The sequence below is a fragment of the Pleurodeles waltl genome, chromosome 9, assembly GCF_031143425.1.
Source record: "Pleurodeles waltl isolate 20211129_DDA chromosome 9, aPleWal1.hap1.20221129, whole genome shotgun sequence".
Lineage (NCBI taxonomy): Eukaryota > Metazoa > Chordata > Amphibia > Caudata > Salamandridae > Pleurodeles > Pleurodeles waltl.
In genome coordinates this window covers 994799655-994822377 of record NC_090448.1, presented here as the reverse complement: position 1 = coordinate 994822377, position 22723 = coordinate 994799655, and the positions used below count along the sequence as shown (strand labels likewise).

Genomic DNA, 22723 nt, shown 5'->3' with positions numbered 1-22723 from the left:
TTCACTTTGGAGGTTGCGGGCAAGGAGGAAGCCGCACCGCTTAGCCCCCAGTTCCCATTTTTGCTCTATGTGTTCTAATGTTCCTGGTATGGCCATTTATGATTTTATTACAAGTGCATCTTTCCAGTAATGTTTTCCTGACTACTGCTGATGTTGCAGAATAATGAGTAACCAATGTGTTATATGTAACTACTGCTGATTTCTGCAGAGTATTAGTACTGCTAAAGTTCTGGCAACTGCCTGAGTAGCAGGGTATTACTGAAATGTGTTTGGTCTAATACTGTTGTGTAAAATACAGTTTATTTTTTATATAACTTGGTGGTGTGTTTCCTTTGTGGTGGGGATAGTGTGTTATGTGTGTTGTGCAAACACTTTGCACATTGCCTCTGGGATAGGTCTGACTGCACGTGCCAAGCTACCAAGGGGGTAATGCAGGGTTATTTTAGGTGTGTAACTCCCTTGCTCTGACTAGAGTGAGTGGGTTCTGCCTGGCTTAGGTGCATACCCTAGCCAACCAGAAACCCCTTTCTAACACACCACAGGCTTGCAACTGGTTTCTTTCCCTAGCTGGTGTACGTTACTCATTATAATCATGTGGTAAAAATAACTAACCAACCTCAGCTGTTGTATTTTGGGGAGGGAAAAGTTGATATCTATACCTTTGAACCACGCAATCCTTTGAAGGGTGTCAAGAATGTGGGAAGTCAGGCAGCTGCAGAAGGGAGTCAAGGACAAAGCAGGGAATGGAACCGGTGTGTGGAAACTGATTACCTCCTTAAAATATCTGTATGACGTATATCATTATTTACATACTTTATGTATCCTTTGATGTATGAGTATAAATATCGTGCTTGCACACTTTACTTCGGGCCAGGGATGCCAGTGGTAAACCTGTCCTCTTTTGCTGCAGCAAAAATAAATAGACCTTTGGTCATTGATTTTTCACTCCGGCTCTCAGTGTCAAAAACTCCTTTTTGAATGCATTTGTAAGTATCTCTAAAAACATGCCTTACAATTTGGCACCCGAACAGGGACCTTCCAGTGTATGTCTTCAGTAGTGCTGTCACGAGACGTGCTGCCAGTGGGGGGACGCCGTTCCAGAGGTCTAGATTCCAGGGGCCCCTGCACAAAGACTTAGTTTCAAAGCAGCTGCATCTTATCCACCGGGCAGGCCTCTCCCCGCTTTTCAAGACATCCCAGCGAAGACCCTGAACATCGGTTTTTAACTTGACTGATTAGTCTGACACGGGCGGCCGGAGAGAAATCCAGGAAAAAGCAGATAGTCAGGTAAGACTGTTCTTCGCTGGCTATTTGTCTGCTTTAACTTGCATTTGAGAGAATAATTGTTTTTGGATAACTGTTATCAATTTTGGGAATGATTAGTTCTTGGTAAATTTGCATTTGTACAAGGTACCACTTGACAATTTGCATTACACGTGTTTTGTTAATTTTGAATATTTTGCCCAGGCCTGGACCAATTTGAAAGTTGGTAAACATTTGATAAAAGCGGTAAAAAAAAAAACGTTTTGTTGTTGCATGTTACATTTTGAAATTTAAAAGGTTAGATATGGGAAATAAAAAATGCTGGCAAGGGCTATGTCGTTGTTTTCACCGAAATCATGTTCCACGTTTAGATAAACAACCAATCCCAAAAGGGAACACCAGGGTGGGACATGTGAAAGGATTATGGTTTAGAGAATAATTTATATAACAGTATATGGCGCGAATATACTAGACATTGTCCTGACCTCCAGTGGCCGGAGGATGGTCCTTTTGATTTAAAGAAACTAACCTACCTACAGGAATGTTTGTTTCATAAAAAGGCTAGACAACACGTTTGAGGTATACAGAAAATGGGAAATGGAGGCCACCAAAAGAAAAATTAAGACAGATAAACTGATAGAGAAAGATCAAAGGAAAACCATCATGCAAAAAGCCGCACAATACCACCATTCCCAAACCCAGAAAATAATTGAGAATAAAGATAGAGTCCATAGAGCCCAGGTGGAGGGAAGTTATGTATCAAAGCCAACAGAATCCTAACATGCATTAGAGGAAGATCGGGTATTGCTACAGATATTAGATAATAGCCCCACTGCACCTCCACCTTACACACCCCCTGCAGTCGCCCAACCTATCATGGGGGCACAGCAACAGCAGCAAGGGCAAGGGCACAATTTGGGAAATCTAGGTGCCCCACCATATCAGCACGTGCCACAGCAACCACAGACTCTAGCCCAAGTCAAATCCCTCCGCCACCTGCTCCACCACTACCAACCAGCACTGCAAGTTTACCAATAATGTCCTCTGCCCCTAATACCCCAAATGGACAACGCCAACGATATACAGCCATTCATCCACTTTCACCCATGTGGAGCACACCTATGAAGTCGATTTCGCCCCCTAGTGCCCGCTCCACTATTGGGGAGGAGGAAAACCAGGTTATCAAAAATCCGTCAGAGACCTGGATGGCACATCCTATTTACACTCACATCGATATTATGCACACAATACAACAGATGTCACATTTTGGACAGCAATTAGCAATACAGTACATGATTGAAAAACTGGAAAGGGATTGGAATTCTTGTATTAGCGACTCTACCCCTCTCCCTTATGAACAGGAATTACACCAATTTTGGCGGGACAGTGTGGTTTGTAAGCTTGATAGTAAGGGCATAACGGAGGGAGTACGCATTTGCGTTATAGCAAGAGAAGATGTTCTCAATACATATGACAATGAGTACCCAATGAGGGAAGTACACCCGGATCTTCCCACTGCGGCTGCAATTGCAGCGCCAGCTGCCGGCCCAACTACCACCTCCCGTACCGGTGGCCCGATTTGTCCATATCCCATGGAAAAGGGAGGAGGTAATGGCTATAAAAAAAAGACTTGCCAGACCCGCGAAAGAATCCAGCTGGATTCTATCGGGACCTTAGAATTGCTATTTCCACCACCACCATGACACTCAAAGACATTGACTATTTTTTTGGTGTCTTATTGGGCCCTGAAGTCTGGCATAAAATTCGAAGAGTAGATGATGCGCCTACTTTGGGAGCTACATGGGGGGTTTTAGAAGCACATGAAGCACGAAGGGCACCAGGATCCCTGCCTCATCAGGATATTTTAAATTTACCTAACCGGATATTAACTAAATTAGAAACTGTTATTCCCCTTCAGACTGTGGATTGGGGAAAACTTGCCACTTATAAACAGAAAATAGGTGAAGATGTCCCAGATTATTTTACTAGAATTGAACAAGCTTTCATAGATTTTAGCAGTCAAGACCTCGCCACCGTAACAGGTGCCACGCTATTTGTGGAACGCTTTGTTAATGGCCTTCTACCTGAAATATCACAAAAATTAAAAGCAACAGAGAGTTTGTGGATGACGAAGGGACAGGCAGAGATTTTACAGATGGCACAATATTATGAGAGCAGGTATAAGGAATAATTAGAAAAGAATGAGAAGTCAGTAAAAGAATTGAAGAAAAGGGTACTATTACAGCAGGCATATCCCCAGCGGGACACAACCCCTCAGCCAAGGGGTGACCCACCAAGGGGACGGGGAAAGGGTCGAGGTGCATCTGCACCACCCCAAGACCGCCAATTGAATATCAACCAATGTGCCTACTGTAAACAAGATGGCCATTGGCGTGATACTTGCCCATTACTGGAAGGAAGGCAAAGTATGTCACATGATAGAGGGAACGTGTCAGGCAATACATGAGGGCAAGGAAGAGGTAGCAATGGTCAGAATTTGCAGAATGAGAAACAGGGCCCGCATAATACTAATATTTTTGACAATGCATTTGAACGACAATATTATGCTGATGATTCCTTTTCTGAATCCTACAATTATTAGGACAGCCACAGACAGGGCCAGGGGCGAGTAAGTATTCCTGTAGATCAGAGTGGTCCCTATATCGATGTAAAAATCGAAGGAGAGGGCCATAAAATTCTCCTAGATACTGGTGCCACCAGAACATCTATTGCACATTCTGCAGTCCCCGGGGCTCCCCTGTCTGGGCTTCATACCACGTCAATTGGGATTTCTGGGATCCCCGTGGTGAGCCCCATCTCAGCACTTATGAGAGTAACTGTAGGACCATTTACAGTACACACGCCACTCTCTTTAACCTCAGGTTGCAATGAAAACTTGTTTGCATTAGATATGTTAAAGAAATTAAATGCAGTTATTCACTGTTCAATGGATGGTCTATGTAACTATGGATAGCATTGCCCCTACCCGGTGCATGTTTTCACAGGAATACGACTTACCCCCAGAGCTAGCGGAAATAGACCCTCGCTTATGGGCCAAAGGCAAAAATTATGTAGGCATTATGGATATCGACCCTATTGTAATAAAAATCAAACCAGGTGCCTGGTTACCTCGTGTTCCTCAATACAAATTACCTAAAGCAAGCAAAAAAGGGCTAAAGGCAGTCATTTCTGATCTTGTGCATGCAGGTGTAATAAAGGAAATAGTGAGCAGCCCCTGTAACAGTCCAATTCTCCCTGTAGTCAAGAAACAAAATGATGCTAATAGATCAGATGATGAGCAATCAGTTACTGATAACACAGTATATCGATTAGTTATTGATCTCCGAGAAATAAATAAAATAGTAATTCCCCAGTTTCCTGTGGTCCCAGACATGAATAGTATTTTCACCATGGTCCCACCCTCTGCGTGTTATTTCTCCGTCATCGATTTGAAGAATGCGTTTTTTAGTATTCCAATTGCTGAAGAAAGCCAATATTTGTTCAGCTTTGCAATAGATGGTAGATCATTTTCACTGACAAGAGCTCCACAAGGATTTGTGCAGAGTCCCAGTATATATAATCAGTGTCTTAAACATCAACTAGACCAATTCAATACACCTTCAGGCTCTGCACTGTTGCAGGACATTGATGATATTTTAATTGCCTCAGATTCCATGACACAATGTAAGACTGATACTGTTGCATTATTACATCATTTAGCATCCCTGGGCCATAAAGTGTCCCTCCCAAAATTGCAGTATTGTAGAGAGGAGGTCACCTATTTAGGACACCTCCTCTCTAAGGAGGGAAGGAGATTACATCCAGACAGAATTAAAATGGTTCATACAATGACTGCACCACGCACCCCTTCTGAAGTCCGAGCATTTTTGGGATTTACATCCTTTTGCAGACAGTGGATTCCACATTTTTCACTTATAGCAAAACCATTGACTGCTCTGACACTTTCAGATGTGCCCTCTCTTGTACCTTGGACTGACAGATGTGAGGAGGCTTTTCAGGAATTAAAAAAGGCGATGTGCCCTGCTCCTGTATTGGGAAATCCGGATTACAGCAAACCATTTGTTTTATTTGTGCATGAAAAGCATAGCTGTACACTGTCTGTTTTGACACAGGATCAAGGTGGGAGACAACGCCCTTGTGCATACTTCTCTTCCACCTTGGACACTGTGGCGCAAGCTTTGCCTACTTGTCTTAGAGGAGTGGCTTCTAAAAGCTGCTGCGGTGAAACAAAGTGAAGGGTTTGTTGGTGGCAATCCGCTCACTGTGATGGTTCCTCATGCAGTGATATTTTGTTAAACAAGACACAGACGCAGCACCTCACCAGTGCTCGTCTAATGGGTTATGAATTAACATTGTTCAGTCCAAATATTACTTTGAAGCGGTGCAATGTCTTGAACCCAGCTACGTTACTACCCCTCCCTCAGGACAATGTGGAATTTGATCACAATTCGGCACAGGCTGCAGAATCGATTGCCCTCACCAGAGCTTGTGAAATAAGTGAACATCTTAGTATTAATATCTACACTGATAGCCAGTATGCGTTTGGAGTAGCTCATAATTTTGGGTGACTCTGGGCGAATAGAGGCTTTATCACGTCACATGGCACTACCATGCAGCATGGCAACTTGATTGTGGCGCTTTTTGAATGCTCTCAGCTTGCCCAGTCGGGTCGCAATCATTAAGTGTAGTGCCCACAAAAAAATTACTTATGATATAGGATGAGGTAATGCTTTTGCAGATTCTACTACGAAAGCAACAGCACGAGCACCATTTGACAATGCATACGTTGAGAGTAGTATCAGGGGGGAGCCCAAGAACAAAGTATTAGAAAATACCTTGCAGTGTGTGAGAGATATTCAAGCAGAAGCAACAGCAGAGGAAAGGGAACAGTGGGAGAAGAACGGTAGACTAGACAGTGAGGGTTGTTACACAGATGACACAGACAGAAGAAGGTGGATGCTACCTAATTGTTATGTACACGCTATGGTTACTATGGCCCAGAGTCCTGCACACATCAGTGCCCAAGGCATCAAGATAACTTTGGACCACGTTTGGAGTAACCCCATGATATCCAAAGCTGCTAATAACCTGGTCAAAAGTTGTATCGTGAGTGCAATACACAATGCAGGAAAAGGGACCCCTACGCCCCCTGACTATTTTGCCCCTCCTGACCTCCCCTTTGAGGCTATACAGATGGATTTTATCCACATGGAACTATGTAGCAAACTGAAATACGTGTTAGTGGTAGTATGTAGGTTTTCAAAATGGATAGAGGCCTACCTATTAAAAGACAATGGTGCCCTCTCTACCGCCAAGATATTACTTAAAGAGTACTTCCCTAGATACGGATTGCCAAGATTAGTCTGGAGTGACAATGGCTGTCATTTTGCTAATGAGGTAATGGGAAAAGTCTGTACCGCCCTTAACATCAAACAGCGATTTCATGCTGCAAATCACCAACAATCAGCGGGCCTTGTAGAAAGGTATAATTACACTTTGAAGAGCAAAATAGCTAAGATTTGTGCGGGACCAATTTAAAATGGCCAGATGCTTTGCCCCTCGCATTAATGTCCAGTAGGACGACTGCCGGTAGCAAGTCACTATTATCCCCGTACGAAATAGTAATGGGAAGGCCAGCCAATATCTGGGGGGTACCACGACCAAAGAAGCTTTCTGAAGTACAATATCCTTTGTTTGTAGACTATTGTAAACAATTGACTAAAGATTTGCGTTTGATCCACCAACAGGTCAAGGCCAGCCTACCGACTCCTCTTGAAGGCCCTGGTCGCCCTTTCAAGCCGGGGGATTGGCTTAAGACAAAGAACCAACAGTCTTCAGCCCAGGTGGCGGGGCCAGCCCAGGTACTACTTGCAACACAGACAGCAGTGAAAGTAGAAGGAAGGAAAAACTGGATACATGCTAGCCATTGTAAGCGTGCACCAATTCCACTGCAATCTACTCCATCAGCAGAATTACCGTTGTCTCCTGATTACAGAGAAGTAGGGAGACAGGAAACACCTCCACATGATTCAAGTGCTACCCTTTCTGCTCCTGAGGTGACACAGCAGCCCAGTGACGAAGGTTTGCTGTTTGAAGATCAACAAACTCATTGATACAATCTGCGTCCTCGCCCACCCAAATGAATAGAATTCTGAAGGTGCGTAAAGTGGGGACCCCTACGAAAAGCTACATTTACATCACCCTGATAGCTCCCAGCCTGGAACTGCAAACTGAGGTCTTTTCTGAATGGCCAAGGTATCCTTTGCTCAGCAGAATACGGCACGCTTGCCTTCATGAAATACAGTTCCCCGCTTTCACCGCCACAGGCGTTTCCAATGCCCCTGATGTACCAGCATTAAAATGAGCTATCCTCACTGTTGTTACGGACACCTTGGGCGACGAGGTTGTAAACGATTGTGATGACTAAAACCTCAGCATGAACATGAACACGGGGGACTAGCCTGTGCAACGACACCAGAACACTGGTCAGAACAACTGTCTCAACGAGAACACAAGCATAGTGGGATGCAGCTTGTGCAACAATATTATCTGTGATAAGAAAGTGTGTAAGTGGGGTTAACAGTTCTGTGACTGGTGAGAAAAACCAAGTACCAGTTCTACGGAAGCGGCCAGTCATTAGCGTTGGTGCGCTTTGTAGTCCCAGCGGGAAAGAAGGTGTCTTTTTCTGTTAAGTACCCAGCACACCACCGATCTGGTTGCAATTGCTGGCCTCTGCCCTCATTTTGCTGAAACACTGAACAAAACTGACGAACTATACTGAAGACAAACTTTGAAGTATCGCGACTTACTCACTGGGAGTTGAGTTCTCATCAGGAGTAAAAACTCGACAAGGAGCGGTCAAGGAACCTAGGATCAAGCCAACATCTATTGTCCAGTATTTGAAAAACTAGTTCATGGACCAACTAGTGCAGCCGAACTGCTAGAGTGGGAAGCATGGCTTTGCTGAACTCTAGTGGGTTGGGAACATTGAAGGAAAATCACTTATTTGTATATATATACATATATGATTATTAGTATAGTGGTCTCAATATTGCATTTGCATATTTGGTAATTGTGTGGGTATATTTTTGAACACACATAGGTGGTTGAGCCGAGTAAAACAGCGCCATAGAAAGGTTGTAGGAACAAGGAGGAGAGTAGAATAAAATTATGAAAATATATCCATTTGGCAGGACAAATATCCCTCGAGAGAATAGAGAAGAGTGGTCTTATAACTATTTCTACAAAACAACAATGAAGTACCTAGTGACCCTCATGTTAATATGTATAATTGTTAGAATCCATTTTGAATTGCTTCGTTTCTTTTACACGTGTAAGTTTGAGCTTTTGTTGTCTCTGAACGCACTGTCTATCACATATGTTATCTTATGTATATTTGTTTAAGTAAAATAAGCCTGGTTCCACACCTTAGGCTTGCAGCGGGTTTCTTTCCCTAACTGGGGCACTGTACTCATTATAATTATGTGTTCAAAATAACTAACTGACCTCGGCTGTGGTATTTTGGGGAGGGAAAGGCCGATATCTATACCTTTGAACCACGTAATCCTTTGAAGGGTCTCAAGAATGTGGGGAGTCAGGCAGCTGCAGAGGGGAGGCAAGGACAAAGCTGGGAATGGAACCGGTGTGTGGAAAACTGATTAACTCCTTAAAATATCTGTATGACGTATATCATTATTTACACATTTTATGTATCCTTTGATGTATGAGTATAAATATCACTGTTAAACGCTTCATGCTAGCACACTTTACTTCGGGCCTGGGATGCCAGTGGTAAACCTGTCCTCTTTGCTGCAGCAAAAATAAACAGACCTTTGGTCATTGATTTTTCACTCCGGCTCTCCGTGTCAAAAACTCCTTTGTAAATGCATTTGTAAGTATCTGCAAATATGTGCATTTGACAATTTGGCGCCCGAACAGGGACCTTCCAGTGGATATCTTCAGTAGCTCTGTCAAGAGACGTGCTGCCAGTGGGGGGACGCCGTTCCGGAGGTGTAGATTCCAGGGGCCCCTGCACAAAGACTTAGTTTCAAAAGCAGCTGCATCTTATCCACCGGGCAGGCCTCTCCCCGCTTTCTCATGATGTCCCAGCGAAGTCCCTGAAACATCGGTTTTTATCTTGACTGATTAGTCTGACACGGGCGGCCGGAGAGAAATCCAGGAAAAAGCAGATAGTCAGGTAAGACTGTTCCTCGCTGGCTACTTGTCTGCTTTAACTTGCATTTGAGAGAATAATTGTTTTTGGATAACTTATCACTTTTGGGAATGATTAGTTCTTGGTAAATTTGCATTTGTACAAGGTGCCATTTGACAATTTGTATTACACATGTTTTGTTTGAATAAATTTGCCCAGGCCTGGAGCAATTTGTAAGTTGGTAAATATTTGAAAAAGGGTTTTTTTTTTTTCTTCTTTGGTGCACATTTGAAAAAGGGTTTCTTTGGTGCATGTTGCATTTTTAAATTTGGTGCGTGTTGTCTTTTGAAAATTTAAAAGGTTAGATATGGGAAATAAGAAATGTTGGCAAGGGTTATGTCTTTGTTTTCGCCGAAATCATGTGCCACGTTTAGATAAAAAAGCAACCGATCCCAAAAGAGGGAACACCAGGGTGGGACATGTTAAAGGATTATGGCTTAGAGAATAATTTGTATAATAGTATATGGCGCAGGTATACTAGACATTGTCCTGACCTCCAGTGGCCGGAGGATGGGTCTTTTGATTTAAAGAAACTAACCTACCTACAGGAATGTTTGTTTCATAAAAAGGCTAGACAACATATGTTTGAGGTATACAGAAAATGGGAAATGGAGGCCACTAAAAGAAAAATTAAATCAGATAAACTGATAGAGAGGGAAAACAGGAGAACCATCATGCAGAAGGCCGCCCTGTATCACCATTCCCAAACCCAGAAAAGGATTGAATCTGAAGATAGAGTCCATAGGGCCCAGGTGGAGGGAAGTTATGTATTAAAGCCAACAGAAACCAAACATGCATTAGAGGAAGATGAGGTAATGCTACAGCTATTAGATAATAGCCCTACTGCACCTCCACCTTACACACCCCCTGCAGTAGCCCAACCTATCATGGGGGCACAGCAACAGCAGCAAGGGCAAGGGCACAATTTGGGAAATCCAGGTGCACCACTACAGCAGCATGTGCCACAACCACCACAGCCTCTAGCCCAAGCTACCCCAATAGCCCAAGTCCTAATCCCTCCGCCACCTGCCCCACCACTACCAGCCAGCACTGCAAGGTTACCAATAATGTCCCCTGCCCCTAATACCCCAAATGGACAACGCCGACAGTGCACAGCCACACACTCACTTTCACCCATATGGAGCACACCTATTAAGTCGATTTCGCCCCCTAGTACCCGCTCCACTATTGCGGATGGGGAAAAACGGGTTATCAAGAATCAGTCAGAGAACTGGATGTCACATCCTATTTACACCCACACCAATATTATGGACACAATACAACAGATGTCACATTTTGGACAGCAATTAGCACTACAGTATATGATTGAAAAATTGGAGAGGGATTGGAAGTCTTGTATTACCGATTCTACCCCTCTCCCTTATGAACAAGAATTACACCAATTATGGCGGGACAGTGTGGCTTGTATTCTTGATAGTAACAGCATAAATGAGGGAGTACGCATTTGTGTCATAGCCAGGGAAGATGTTCTCAATATATATGACAAGGGGTACCCAATGAGGGAAGTGCACCCTGATATGCCCACTGCAGCTGCAGTTGCAGCAGTAGCTGCCGCCGGACAACCAGCTCCCGTGCCGGTGGCCCAATTTGTCCATATACCATGGAAAAGGGAGGAGGTAATGGCTATAAAGAAAGACTTGCCAGACCCTCGAAAGAATCCAGCTGGATTCTATCGGGACCTTAGAATTGCCATTTCCACCACAACCATGACACTCAAAGACATTGACTATTTTTTTGGTGTTTTATTGGGTCCTGAAGTTTGGCATAAAATTAGAAGAGTAGATGATGCACCTACTTTGGGAAATACATGGGGGGGTTTAGAAGCACGGGAAGCACAAAGGGCACCAGGAACCCTGCCGCATCAGGATATTTTAAATTTACCTAACCGGATATTGACTAAGTTAGAAACTGTTATACCTCTTCAGACTGTGGATTGGGGAAAACTTGCCACTTATAAACAGAAAATAGGTGAAGATGTCCCAGATTATTTTACTAGAATTGAACAAGCTTTCATAGATTTTAGCGGTCAAGACCTCGCCACCGTAACAGGTGTCACACTATTTGTAGAACGCTTTGTTAATGGCCTTCTACCTAAAATATCACAAAAATTAAAAGCAACAGAGAGTTCGTGGATGACGAAGGGACAGGCAGAGATTTTACAGATGGCACAATACTATGAGAGCAGGTACAAGGAAGAATTAGAAAAGAATGAGAAGTCAGTAAAAGAATTGAAGAAAAAGGTATTATTACAGCAGGCATACCCCCAGCGGGATACAACCCCTCAGCAAAGGGGTGGCCCACCAAGGGGACGGGGAAGGGGTCGAGGCCGAGGTGCATCTGCACCACCCCAAGACCGTCGATTAAATATCAACCAATGTGCCTACTGTAAGCAGGATGGACATTGGCGTGATACTTGCCCATTACTGGAGGGAAGACAAAGTATGTCACTTCATAGAGGGAACGCGGCAGGTAATGCACGAGGACGAGGAAGAGGTAGAACTGATCAGAATTCGCAGAATGAGAATCAGGTCCCGCGTAACACTAATATTTTTGACAATGCATTTGAACGACAATATTATGCTGATGATTCCTTTTCTGAATCCTACAATTATTAGGACAGCCACAGACAGGGCCAGGGGCGAGTAAGTATTCCTGTAGATCAGAATGGTCCCTACATTGATGTAAAAATCGAAGGAGAGGGCCATAAGTTTCTTCTAGATACTGGTGCCACCAGAACATCTATTGCACATTCTGCAGTCCCCGGGGCTCCCCTGTCTGGGCTTCATACCACATCAATTGGGATTTCTGGGATCCCCGTGGTGAGCCCCATCTCAACACCTATGAGAGTAACTGTAGGCCCATTTACAGTACACACGCCACTCTCTTTAACATCAGGTTGCAATGAAAACTTGTTTGCATTAGATTTGTTAAAGAAATTAAATGCAGTTATTCACTGTTCAATGGATGGTGTCTATGTAACTATGGATAGTGTTTCCCCAACTCGGTGCATGTTCTCACAGGAATACGACTTACCCCCAGAGCTAAAGGAAATAGACCCTCGCTTATGGGCCAAAGGCAAGAATGATGTAGGCATTATGGATATCGACCCTATTGTAATAAAAATCAAACCAGGTGCCCGTTTACCTCGTGTTCCTCAATACAAATTACCTAAATCAAGCGAAAAAGGGCTCAAGGCAGTCATATCTGATCTTGTGCATGCAGGTGTCATAAAGGAAATAGTGAGCAGCCCATGTAACAGTCCAATCCTTCCTGTTGTAAAGAAACAAAATGATGCTAATAGATTAGATGGTGAGCAATCAGTTACTGATAACACAGTATATCGATTAGTTATTGATCTCCGAGAAATAAATAAAATAGTAATTCCCCAGTTTCCCGTGGTCCCAGACATGAATAGTCTTTTCACCATGATTCCACCCTCTGCGTGTTTTTTCACCGTAATCGATTTGAAGAATGCTTTCTTCAGCATTCCAATTGCCGAAGAATCTCAATATTTGTTTAGCTTCGCGATTTTTGGTAGATCATTCGCGATGACAAGAATTCCTCAGGGATTTGTTGAGTCCCCGAGTATATATAGTCAATGTCTTAAACGTCAATTAGACCAATTCAATCCACCTTCAGGCTCTCCATTGTTGCAGTACATTGATGATATTTTAATTGCCTCAGATTCCATGACACAATGTAAGACTGATACTGTTGCATTATTACATCATTTAGCACCTCTGGGCCATAAGGTGTCCCTTCCAAAATTGCAGTATTGTAGAGAGGAGGTCACCTATCTAGGACACCTCCTCTCTAAGGAGGGAAGGAGATTACATCCAGACAGAATTAAACTGGTTCATACAATGACTGCACCACGCACCCCTTCTGAAGTCCGAGCATTTTTGGGATTTACATCCTTTTGCAGACAGTGGATTCCAAATTTTTCACTTATAGCAAAACCATTGACTGCTCTGACACTTTCAGATGTGCCCTCTCCTGTACCTTGGACTGACAAATGTGAGGAGGCTTTTCAAGATTTAAAAAAGGCGATGTGCTCTGCTCCTGTATTGGGTAATCCGGATTACAGCAAACCATTTGTTTTATTTGTGCATGAAAAGCATGGCTGTACATTGTCTGTTTTGACACAGGATCAAGGTGGGAGACAAAGCCCTTGTGCATACTTCTCTTCCACCTTGGACACTGTGGCGCAAGCTTTGCCTACTTGTCTTAGAGGAGTGGCTTCTGCAGCAGCTGCGGTGAAACAAAGTGAAGGGTTTGTTGGTGGCAATCCGCTCACTGTGATGGTTCCTCATGCCGTTGATATTTTGTTAAACAAGACACAGACGCAGCACCTCACCAGTGCTCGTCTAACGGGTTACGAATTAACATTGTTCAGTCCAAATATTACTTTGAAGCGGTGCAATGTCTTGAACCCAGCTACGTTACTACCCCTCCCTCAGGACAATGTGGAATTTGATCATAATTGCATTTTTGCCACTGAGGAAGAAACCAAGGGACGGGTAGACTTAACAGACACTCCCCTATCTGACCCACAGGGAGAGCTGTTTGTAGATGGGTCTTGCTTCAAGTTACCAGATGGTACGACCACTGCAGCCTATGCCGTCACCACAGTAAAAACAGTGGTTGAATCTCATAGAATCCCGCAAAATTCGGCACAGGCTGCAGAATTAATTGCCCTCACCAGAGCTTGTGAAATAAGTGAACATCTTAGTGTTAACATCTACACTGATAGCCAATATGCGTTTGGAGTAGCTCATAATTTTGGGCGACTCTGGGCGAATAGAGGCTTTATCACGTCACATGGCACTACCATTCAGCATGGCAACTTGATTGTGACACTTTTGAATGCTCTCCGCCTGCCCCGTCAGGTCGCAATCATTAAGTGTAGTGCCCACAAAAAAATTACTGATGATATAGGACGAGGAAATGCTTTTGCAGATGCTACAGCGAAAGCAACAGCACGAGCACCATTTGACAATGCATATGTTGAGAGTAGCATCAAGGGAGAGCCCCAGAACGAAGTATTAGAAAATACCATGCAGTGTGTGAGAGATATTCAAGCAGAAGCAACAGCAGAGGAAAGGGAACAGTGGGAGAAGAACGGTAGACTAGACAGTGAGGGTTGTTACACAGATGACACAGACAGAAGAAGATGGATGTTACCTAATTGTTATGTACACGCTATGGTTACTATGGCCCACAGTCCTGCACACATCAGTGCCCAAGGCATCAAGACAACTTTGGACCATGTTTGGAGTAATCCTCTGATATCCAAAGCTGCTAATAACCTGGTTAAAAGTTGTATGGTGTGTGCAGTGCACAATGCAGGAAAAGGGACCCCTACGCCCCCTGGCCACTTTGCCCCTCCTGATCTCCCCTTTGAAGCTATACAGATGGATTTTATCCACATGGAACCGTGTAATAAACTGAAATACGTGTTAGTGGTAGTATGCATGTTTTCAAAATGGATAGAGGCCTACCCATTAAAAGACAATGGTGCCCTCTCTACCGCCAAAATATTACTAAAAGAATATTTTCCTAGATACGCATTGCCACGATTAGTCTGGAGTGACAATGGCAGTCATTTTGCTAATGAGGTAATGGAGAAGGTCTGTACCGCCCTTAACATCAAACATCGATTTCATGCTGCAAATCACCCACAATCAGCGGGCCTTGTAGAAAGGTATAATTACACCTTGAAGAGCAAAATAGCTAAGATTTGTGCTGAGACCAACTTAAAATGGCCAGATGCTTTGCCCCTAGCATTAATGTCCATCAGGATGACTGCCAGTAGCAAGTCACGATTATCCCCCTATGAAGTTGTCATGGGGAGGCCAGCCAATATCTGGGGGGTACCACGACCAAAGAAGCTTTCTGAAGTGCAATATCCTTTGTTTGTAGATTACTGTAAACAATTGACTAAAGATTTGCGTTTGATCCACCAACAGGTCAAGGCCAGCCTACCGACTCCTCTTGAAGGCCCTGGTCACCCTTTTAAGCCAGGGGATTGGCTTATGACAAAGAATTTTCAAAGAACCAACAGTCTTCAGCCCAGGTGGCGGGGCCAGCCCAGGTACTGCTTGCAACACAGACAGCGGTGAAAGTGGAAGGAAGGAAAAACTGGATACATGCTAGCCACTGTAAGCGTGCACCAATTCCACTACAAAGTACTCTAACAGCAGAATTACCATTGTCTCCTGATTACAGAGAAGTAGGGAGACAGGAAACACCTCCACAGGTTTCAAGTGCTACTTCTGCTCCTGAGGTGACACAGCAGCCCAGTGACGAAGAGTTGCTGTTTGAAGATCAACAAACTCATCGATACAACCTGCGTCCCATCCAAATGAACAGAATTTTGAAGGTACGTAAGGTGGTGACCCCTACGAAAAGCTACATTTACATCACCCTGATAGCTCCTAGCTTGGAATTGCAAACTGAGGTCTTTTCTGAATGGCCAAGGAATCCTTTGCTCAGCAGAATACGGCACGCCTGCCTTCATGAAATACAGTTCCCCGCTTTCACCGCCACCGGCATTTCCGATGCCATTGATGTACCAGCATTAAAACGAGCTATCCTCACTGTTGTTACGCACACTTTGGGCGACGAGGTTGTAAATGACTGTGATGACTAAATTTCCAGCATGAACAGGAACACGGGTGACTAGCCTGTGCAACGACACCAGAACATTGGTCAGAACAATTGTCTCAACGAGAACACAAGCATAGTGGGATGCAGCTTGTGCAACGCTATTATCTGTGTTAAAAGCAGTGGGTAAATGGAGTTAACAGTTCTGTGACTGGCGAGAAAAACCAAGTACCAGTTCTACGGAAGCGGCCAGCCATTAGGGTTGGTGTGGTTTGTAGTCCCAGCGGTAAAAAAAAAAAGGTGCCCTTTTCTGTTTAATACCCAAGCACATCACTGATCTGGTTGAAAATTGCTGGCCTCCGCCCTCACTTTTGCTGAGACACTGAACGAAACTGACAAACTATACTGAAGACGAACTTTGAAGTATCGCAACTTACTCACTGGGAGTTGAGACTCACCAGGAGTTAAAACTTGAAAAGGAGAAGATAAGGGACCTAGGATCAAGCCAACATCTATTGTCCTGTATTTGAAAAACTTGTTCATGGACCAACCAGTGCAGCCTAACTGCTAGAGTGGAAAGCACGGCGGTGCTGAACCCTAGTGGGTGTGAACATTGAAGGAAAATTTACTTATCTGTATCTATACGTATATGATTATTAGTATAGTGATATCAATATTTTGCATTTACATATTTGGTAATTGTGTGGGTATATTTTTGAACACACATAGGCGGTTGAGACGAGTAAAACGGTATCATAGAAAGGTTGTAGGACCAAGGAGGAGAGCACAATAAAATTATGAAAATATATCCATTTGGCAGGACAAATATCCCTCTAGAGAATAGGGAAGAGTGGCCTTATAACTATTTCTACAAAACAACAATGAAGTACCTAGTGACCCTCATGTTAATATGTATAATGTCCAGTGGTGTTGCATCATTGTTGCAAAATCCTACCTTACATCCATTGATAAAGGTTCATGGAAAGTTAGCTGAGACATTAAGTCTCACTGACTGCTGGATTTGCCGGCACTTGTCTAGACACTCTGAGGATCCTATAGGCCTTTATGAAGTACCAGTGTCACCAAGCGAATATGAAAGAGGGGAAGTGTGTCTTGTACCAAATACCACTTGGAGATGTGACCAACAAGAATATCAATGGTACCCTAGGTGTGCGGTGCTCCCTAATACCCAGGCAGAATACAAGCTCTCCCCGATGCCTGGAGAGAATGCCACACTTAAAATGTTTCCCATATGTTTTGGTACCTATTTTTATGGGCAAAACCCAGAGGCAAAATACATGGGAAAGATCCCTCCTGAACAGTGTGTTTACACTTTGTTATTTGATATAAAAACAGGGAATTGGGATCTTGAAGGAGAGGAGAAAATAGACAGAAATTGGACAGCGTTAATTAATGGGACTCATCAAAATTACACTGTAACTTATTGGAACCTGACTGTGGGAGAAAATGAGATTCTGGTAGATCCAGAAGGATTGTTATATGATCCCTCCAGAGAACAAGATAGAAATGGAAAAAATTCACCTGTAATATTATCCCGGGTTTTCCTTGGCCCCCTCTGGACGGCTAGATGTTCATATGTTGCACCCTGGGCAAATGTATCATTGCTAAATACAATCTGGGAGGATTACAAGTATTGCAATAATTCTGAGCATGACACCCCAGAGGGTGTAGGATTGCCCCGAATAAAATACAGCATTATAAATTCACAAATCCAGGGAGGCATGTACTTCGTATGTGGAAGAACTGCATATAAAGTACTACCTCTAAACTGGGAAGGGATATGTTCACTGGCATATTTGGCACCCAACATTACTGTGATATCAAATATATCATCTTCCCAGCCCCTTAACATGGGGAGTTTTGCACATAGGTACAAACGAGGGACACCCATACTGGAGGAGCGAAAGAACTGGGTATTTCAAGTGCTACATGTTCTTATTCCAGGATTTGGAATTTTCGATTTACAACTGGCAATGATGAATATGTCAGCTGAATTAGCCATTGTATTTAATGCCACCAGGGAGGCCATAGGAAGTGTACAGATAGAGATAAACTCTGCAGCCCAATTGGCGATACAAAATCGGCTTGCCCTAGACTTGATTACAGTACAACAAGGGGGAGTATGTGTTTTAATCCAACATCAGTACCAGCAAAAGTGCTGTTATTTTGTCAACAAGTCATCAGAGATAGAATTGGATATTGGGAAAATAAAAGAAACAGTACAGGTATTTGAAAAGGGGGGCCAATATGAAGGAGGCAATTTGAGTTTATCATGGTAATGTTCTTGGTTTGGGGGTGGGGCTGGTTGTTCAAAGACATACTTTTTATAATAATAGCTATTATATTAAGTTGTTTGTTAGTACAGTGCCTACCTGCTTTCTGTTCCTGTTTAAAATTGTGTAAACTTCCGCCAGTGAAAATACTAGAAACCAATCGAGCTATGATGCAGAGAGAAGAGATAAATTCCCTAATGGCTATTGACCCCACTATCCTCACTACAGATACTGGTTGCTCATACCCATCGGTTGTTTATGTCCCCATGAATGCAAATTTCAAGGAAGTAGGAGTAAAATTCAACATATATGAGGAAATTTAGAACTATTCAAACGTTGATTATGTTCAGAAGAAAAAAAAACTCAAAAAGGGTCGATTGTTAGAATCCATTTTGAATTGCTTCGTTTCTTTTACACGTGTAAGTTTGAGCTTTTGTTGTCTCTGAACGCACTGTCTATCACATATGTTATCTTATGTATATTTGTTTAAGTAAAATAAGCCTGGTTCCACACCTTAGGCTTGCAGCTGGTTTCTTTCCCTAACTGGGGCACTGTACTCATTATAATTATGTGTTCAAAATAACTAACTGACCTCGGCTGTGGTATTTTGGGGAGGGAAAGGCTGATATCTATACCTTTGAACCACGTAATCCTTTGAAGGGTCTCAAGAATGTGGGGAGTCAGGCAGCTGCAGAGGGGAGGCAAGGACAAAGCTGGGAATGGAACCGGTGTGTGGAAAACTGATTAACTCCTTAAAATATCTGTATGACGTATATCATTATTTACACATTTTATGTATCCTTTGATGTATGAGTATAAATATCACTGTTAAACGCTTCATGCTAGCACACTTTACTTCGGGCCTGGGATGCCAGTGGTAAACCTGTCCTCTTTGCTGCAGCAAAAATAAACAGACCTTTGGTCATTGATTTTTCACTCCGGCTCTCCGTGTCAAAAACTCCTTTGTAAATGCATTTGTAAGTATCTGCAAATATGTGCATTTGACATAATGTCCAGCGTTGTTGCATCATTGTTGCAAAATCCTACTTTACATCCAATGATAAAGGTTCATGGAAAGTTGGCTGAGACATTAAGTCTCACTGACCGCTGGATTTGCTGGCACTTGTCTAGACACCCGGAGGACCCTATAGGCCTTTATGAAGTACCAGTATCACCAAGATAATATGAAAGAGGGGAAGTGTGTCTTGTACCAAATACCACTTGGAGATGTGACCAACGAGAATATCAGTGGTACCCTAGGTGTGTTGTGCTCCCTAATACCCAGGCAGAATACAAGCTTTCCCCGATTCCTGGAGAGAATGGCACACTTAAAATGTTTCCCATATGTTTTGGTACCTATTTTTACGGGCAAACCCCAGAGACAAAATACATGGGGAAGATCCCACCTGAACAATGTGTTTACACTTTGTTATTTGATATTAAAACGGGGAATTGGGATCTTGAAGGAGAGGAGAAAATAGACAGAAATTGGACTGCATTAATTAATGGGACTCAGCTAAATTACACTGTAAATTATTGGAATCTGACAGTGGGAGGAAATGAGGTTTTGGTAGATCCAGAAGGATTGTTATATGATCCCTCCAGGGAATGAGATAGAAATGGGAAGAATTCACCTGTAATATTGTCCCCGGTTTTCCTTGGCCCCGTCTGGACGGCTAGATGTTCTTATGTTACACCCTGGGCAAATGTATCATTGCTAAATGAAATTTGGGCGGATTACAAGTATTGTGATAGTTATGAGCATGACACACCCGAGGGTGTGGGTTTGCCCCGAATAAAATACAGTATTATAAATTCACAAATCCAGGGAGGCATGTATTTTGTATGTGGAAGGACTGCATATAAAGTACTCCCTTTAAACTGGGAAGGGATATGTTCACTGGCATATTTGGCACCCAACATTACTGTGATATCAAATATATCATCTTTCCAGCCCCTTAACATGGGGAGTTTTGCACATAGGTACAAACGAGGGACACCCATATTAGAGGAACGAAAGAACTGGGTATTTCAAGTACTACATGTTCTTATTCCAGGATTTGGAATTTTTGACTTACAGCTGGCAATGATGAACAGGTCTGCTGAATTAGCCATTGCATTTAAAGCCACCAGGGAGGCCATAGGAAGTTTACAGCTAGAAATAAACTCTGCAGCCCAATTGGCGATACAAAATCGGCTTGCTCTAGATTTGATTATGGTACAACAAGAAGGAGTATGTGTTTTAATCCAACATCAGTACCAGCAAAAATGCTGCTACCTTGTCAACAAATCATCAGAGATAGAATTGGATATTGGGAAAATGAAAGCAGCAGTACAGGTATTTGAAAAGGGGGGACAATATGAAGGAGGCAATTAAAGTTTATCATGGTTATGGTCTTGGCTTGGTGGGTGGGGCTGGTTGTTTAAAGACATACTTTTTATAATAATAGCTATTATATTAAGCTGTTTGTTAGTACAGTGCTTACCTGCTTTCTGTTCCTGTTTAAAACTGTGTAAACATCCTCCAGTTAAAATACTAGAAACCAATCGAACTATGATGCAGAGAGAAGAGATAAATTCCCTAATGGCTATTGATCCCACTATTCTCACTACAGATATTGGTTGCTCATACCCATCGGTTGTTTATGTCCCCATGAAGGTCAATTCCAAGGAAGTAGGAGTAAAATTCAACATATATGAGGAAATTTGGAACTCTTTTAAAAAAGTTGATTATGTTCAGGGAGAAAAACTCAAAAAGGGCAGATTGTAAGAATCCATTTTGTATTGCTCCTTTTCTTTAAAACACGTGTAGTTTAAGCATTCTCTCTGAACACATTGCCTATCACATATGTTATCTTATGTATATTTGTTTAAGTAAAATAAGCCTGGCTCCACACCACAGGCTTGCAGCTGGTTTCTTTCCCTAGCTGGGGCACGTTACTCATTATAATCATGTGGTAAAAATAACTAACCAACCTCGGATGTTGTATTTTGGGGAGGGAAAGGCTGGTATCTATACCTTTGAACCACACAATCCTTTGAAGGGTCTCAAGAATGTGGGAAGTCAAGCAGCTGTAGAAGGGAGTCAAGGACAAAGCAGGGAATGGAAGCGGTGTGTGGAAACTGATTACCTCCTTAAAATATCTGTATGACGTATATCATTATTTACATACTTTATATATCCTTTGATGTATGAGTATAAATATCACTGTTAAACGCTCCGTGCTTGCACACTTTACTTCGGGCCAGGGATGCCAGTGGTAAACCTGTCCTCTTTTGCTGCAGCAAAAATAAATAGACCTTTGGTCATTGATTTTTCACTCCAGCTCTCCGTGTCAAGAACTCCTTTTTGAATGCATTTGGTAGTATCTCTAAAAACGTGCCTTACAATTAAATAGCAAAATTGTAAAAAGATCTATGGCCCAACATATTAGTATGAAAGTGTTAAACAGTGTGCATTAACATAATATAGACATCTTATATAGTTTATGTGGGCTCAGAAAGAGGGCAAGTTGTGCACAATTACACCACTATCATAACTTTGCGCTAACCTGAACTTTTATGAACAGTTTTACAGAGCAGAAAGCCGTTCCTATAAACATGCCCAGCAAAACAAATGTACAATCACAATGTAGTTTTATCTTAGGTAGTGCCAAAACAACTTACAAGTTCATCAGCAATCATTTTTCCTTCAATACCTTTTATAACTCTGGAAAAAACAGAAAATAGTCACAGATTAAAGCGGTTAGACACAAGATAGTTCACAATAACTTAGGCCATCGCAATAAATTGTTTACAGAACTGAAAGCAGCAATACAATAGTAACACGTGCTCTACACAAAACAGCATTTATCACCAAAAGAGAGCAGGGCTTTGATGCAGCTATAAGAGAAAAAAAAACACATTGAAAAGAATGTCCTCTTGTGTGCAGATGATGTAGCCAACTACAGTTTGCATGCTGGGAGATGTTTGCCCAAATGTAATATCGCAAAGCAAAAGTTTAAGTCCCAGAACAAAAAGTGGTGTTAGCTAAAAGTCAAAGATTGGAACACTGTTTTAATCTTTTGATGTATGCACAGATTACACAGTAGTTGCAACAGTATGTTATGACGTCAATGAGCAGGTGGATACAATTTATGAGAATTACTGGGCATGGGAGATGAATAAGGAGAGATGGACAGACATGCACAAATACATACAAATTTATGGACATACACAATAAGCTTAGTATCAACACTACAAAGCCATGATTCACTCTGTGGTAGATAGAATTGACAACACCTCATAGAAATCCCCAATACTACAT

General features: G+C 42.6%; 1 protein-coding gene across 1 annotated transcript in view; it reads right to left on the bottom strand.

The window, feature by feature from the left end:
• The window catches only part of ATG14 (autophagy related 14), a 188446-nt gene that overhangs the window by 130732 nt on the left and 34991 nt on the right, over positions 1-22723 (bottom strand). Inside the window, exon 3 of the mRNA XM_069208533.1 lies at positions 22084-22126. Within this exon, the coding sequence (XP_069064634.1) occupies positions 22084-22126 (43 nt within the window). The remainder of the gene's footprint in view (positions 1-22083; positions 22127-22723) is intronic.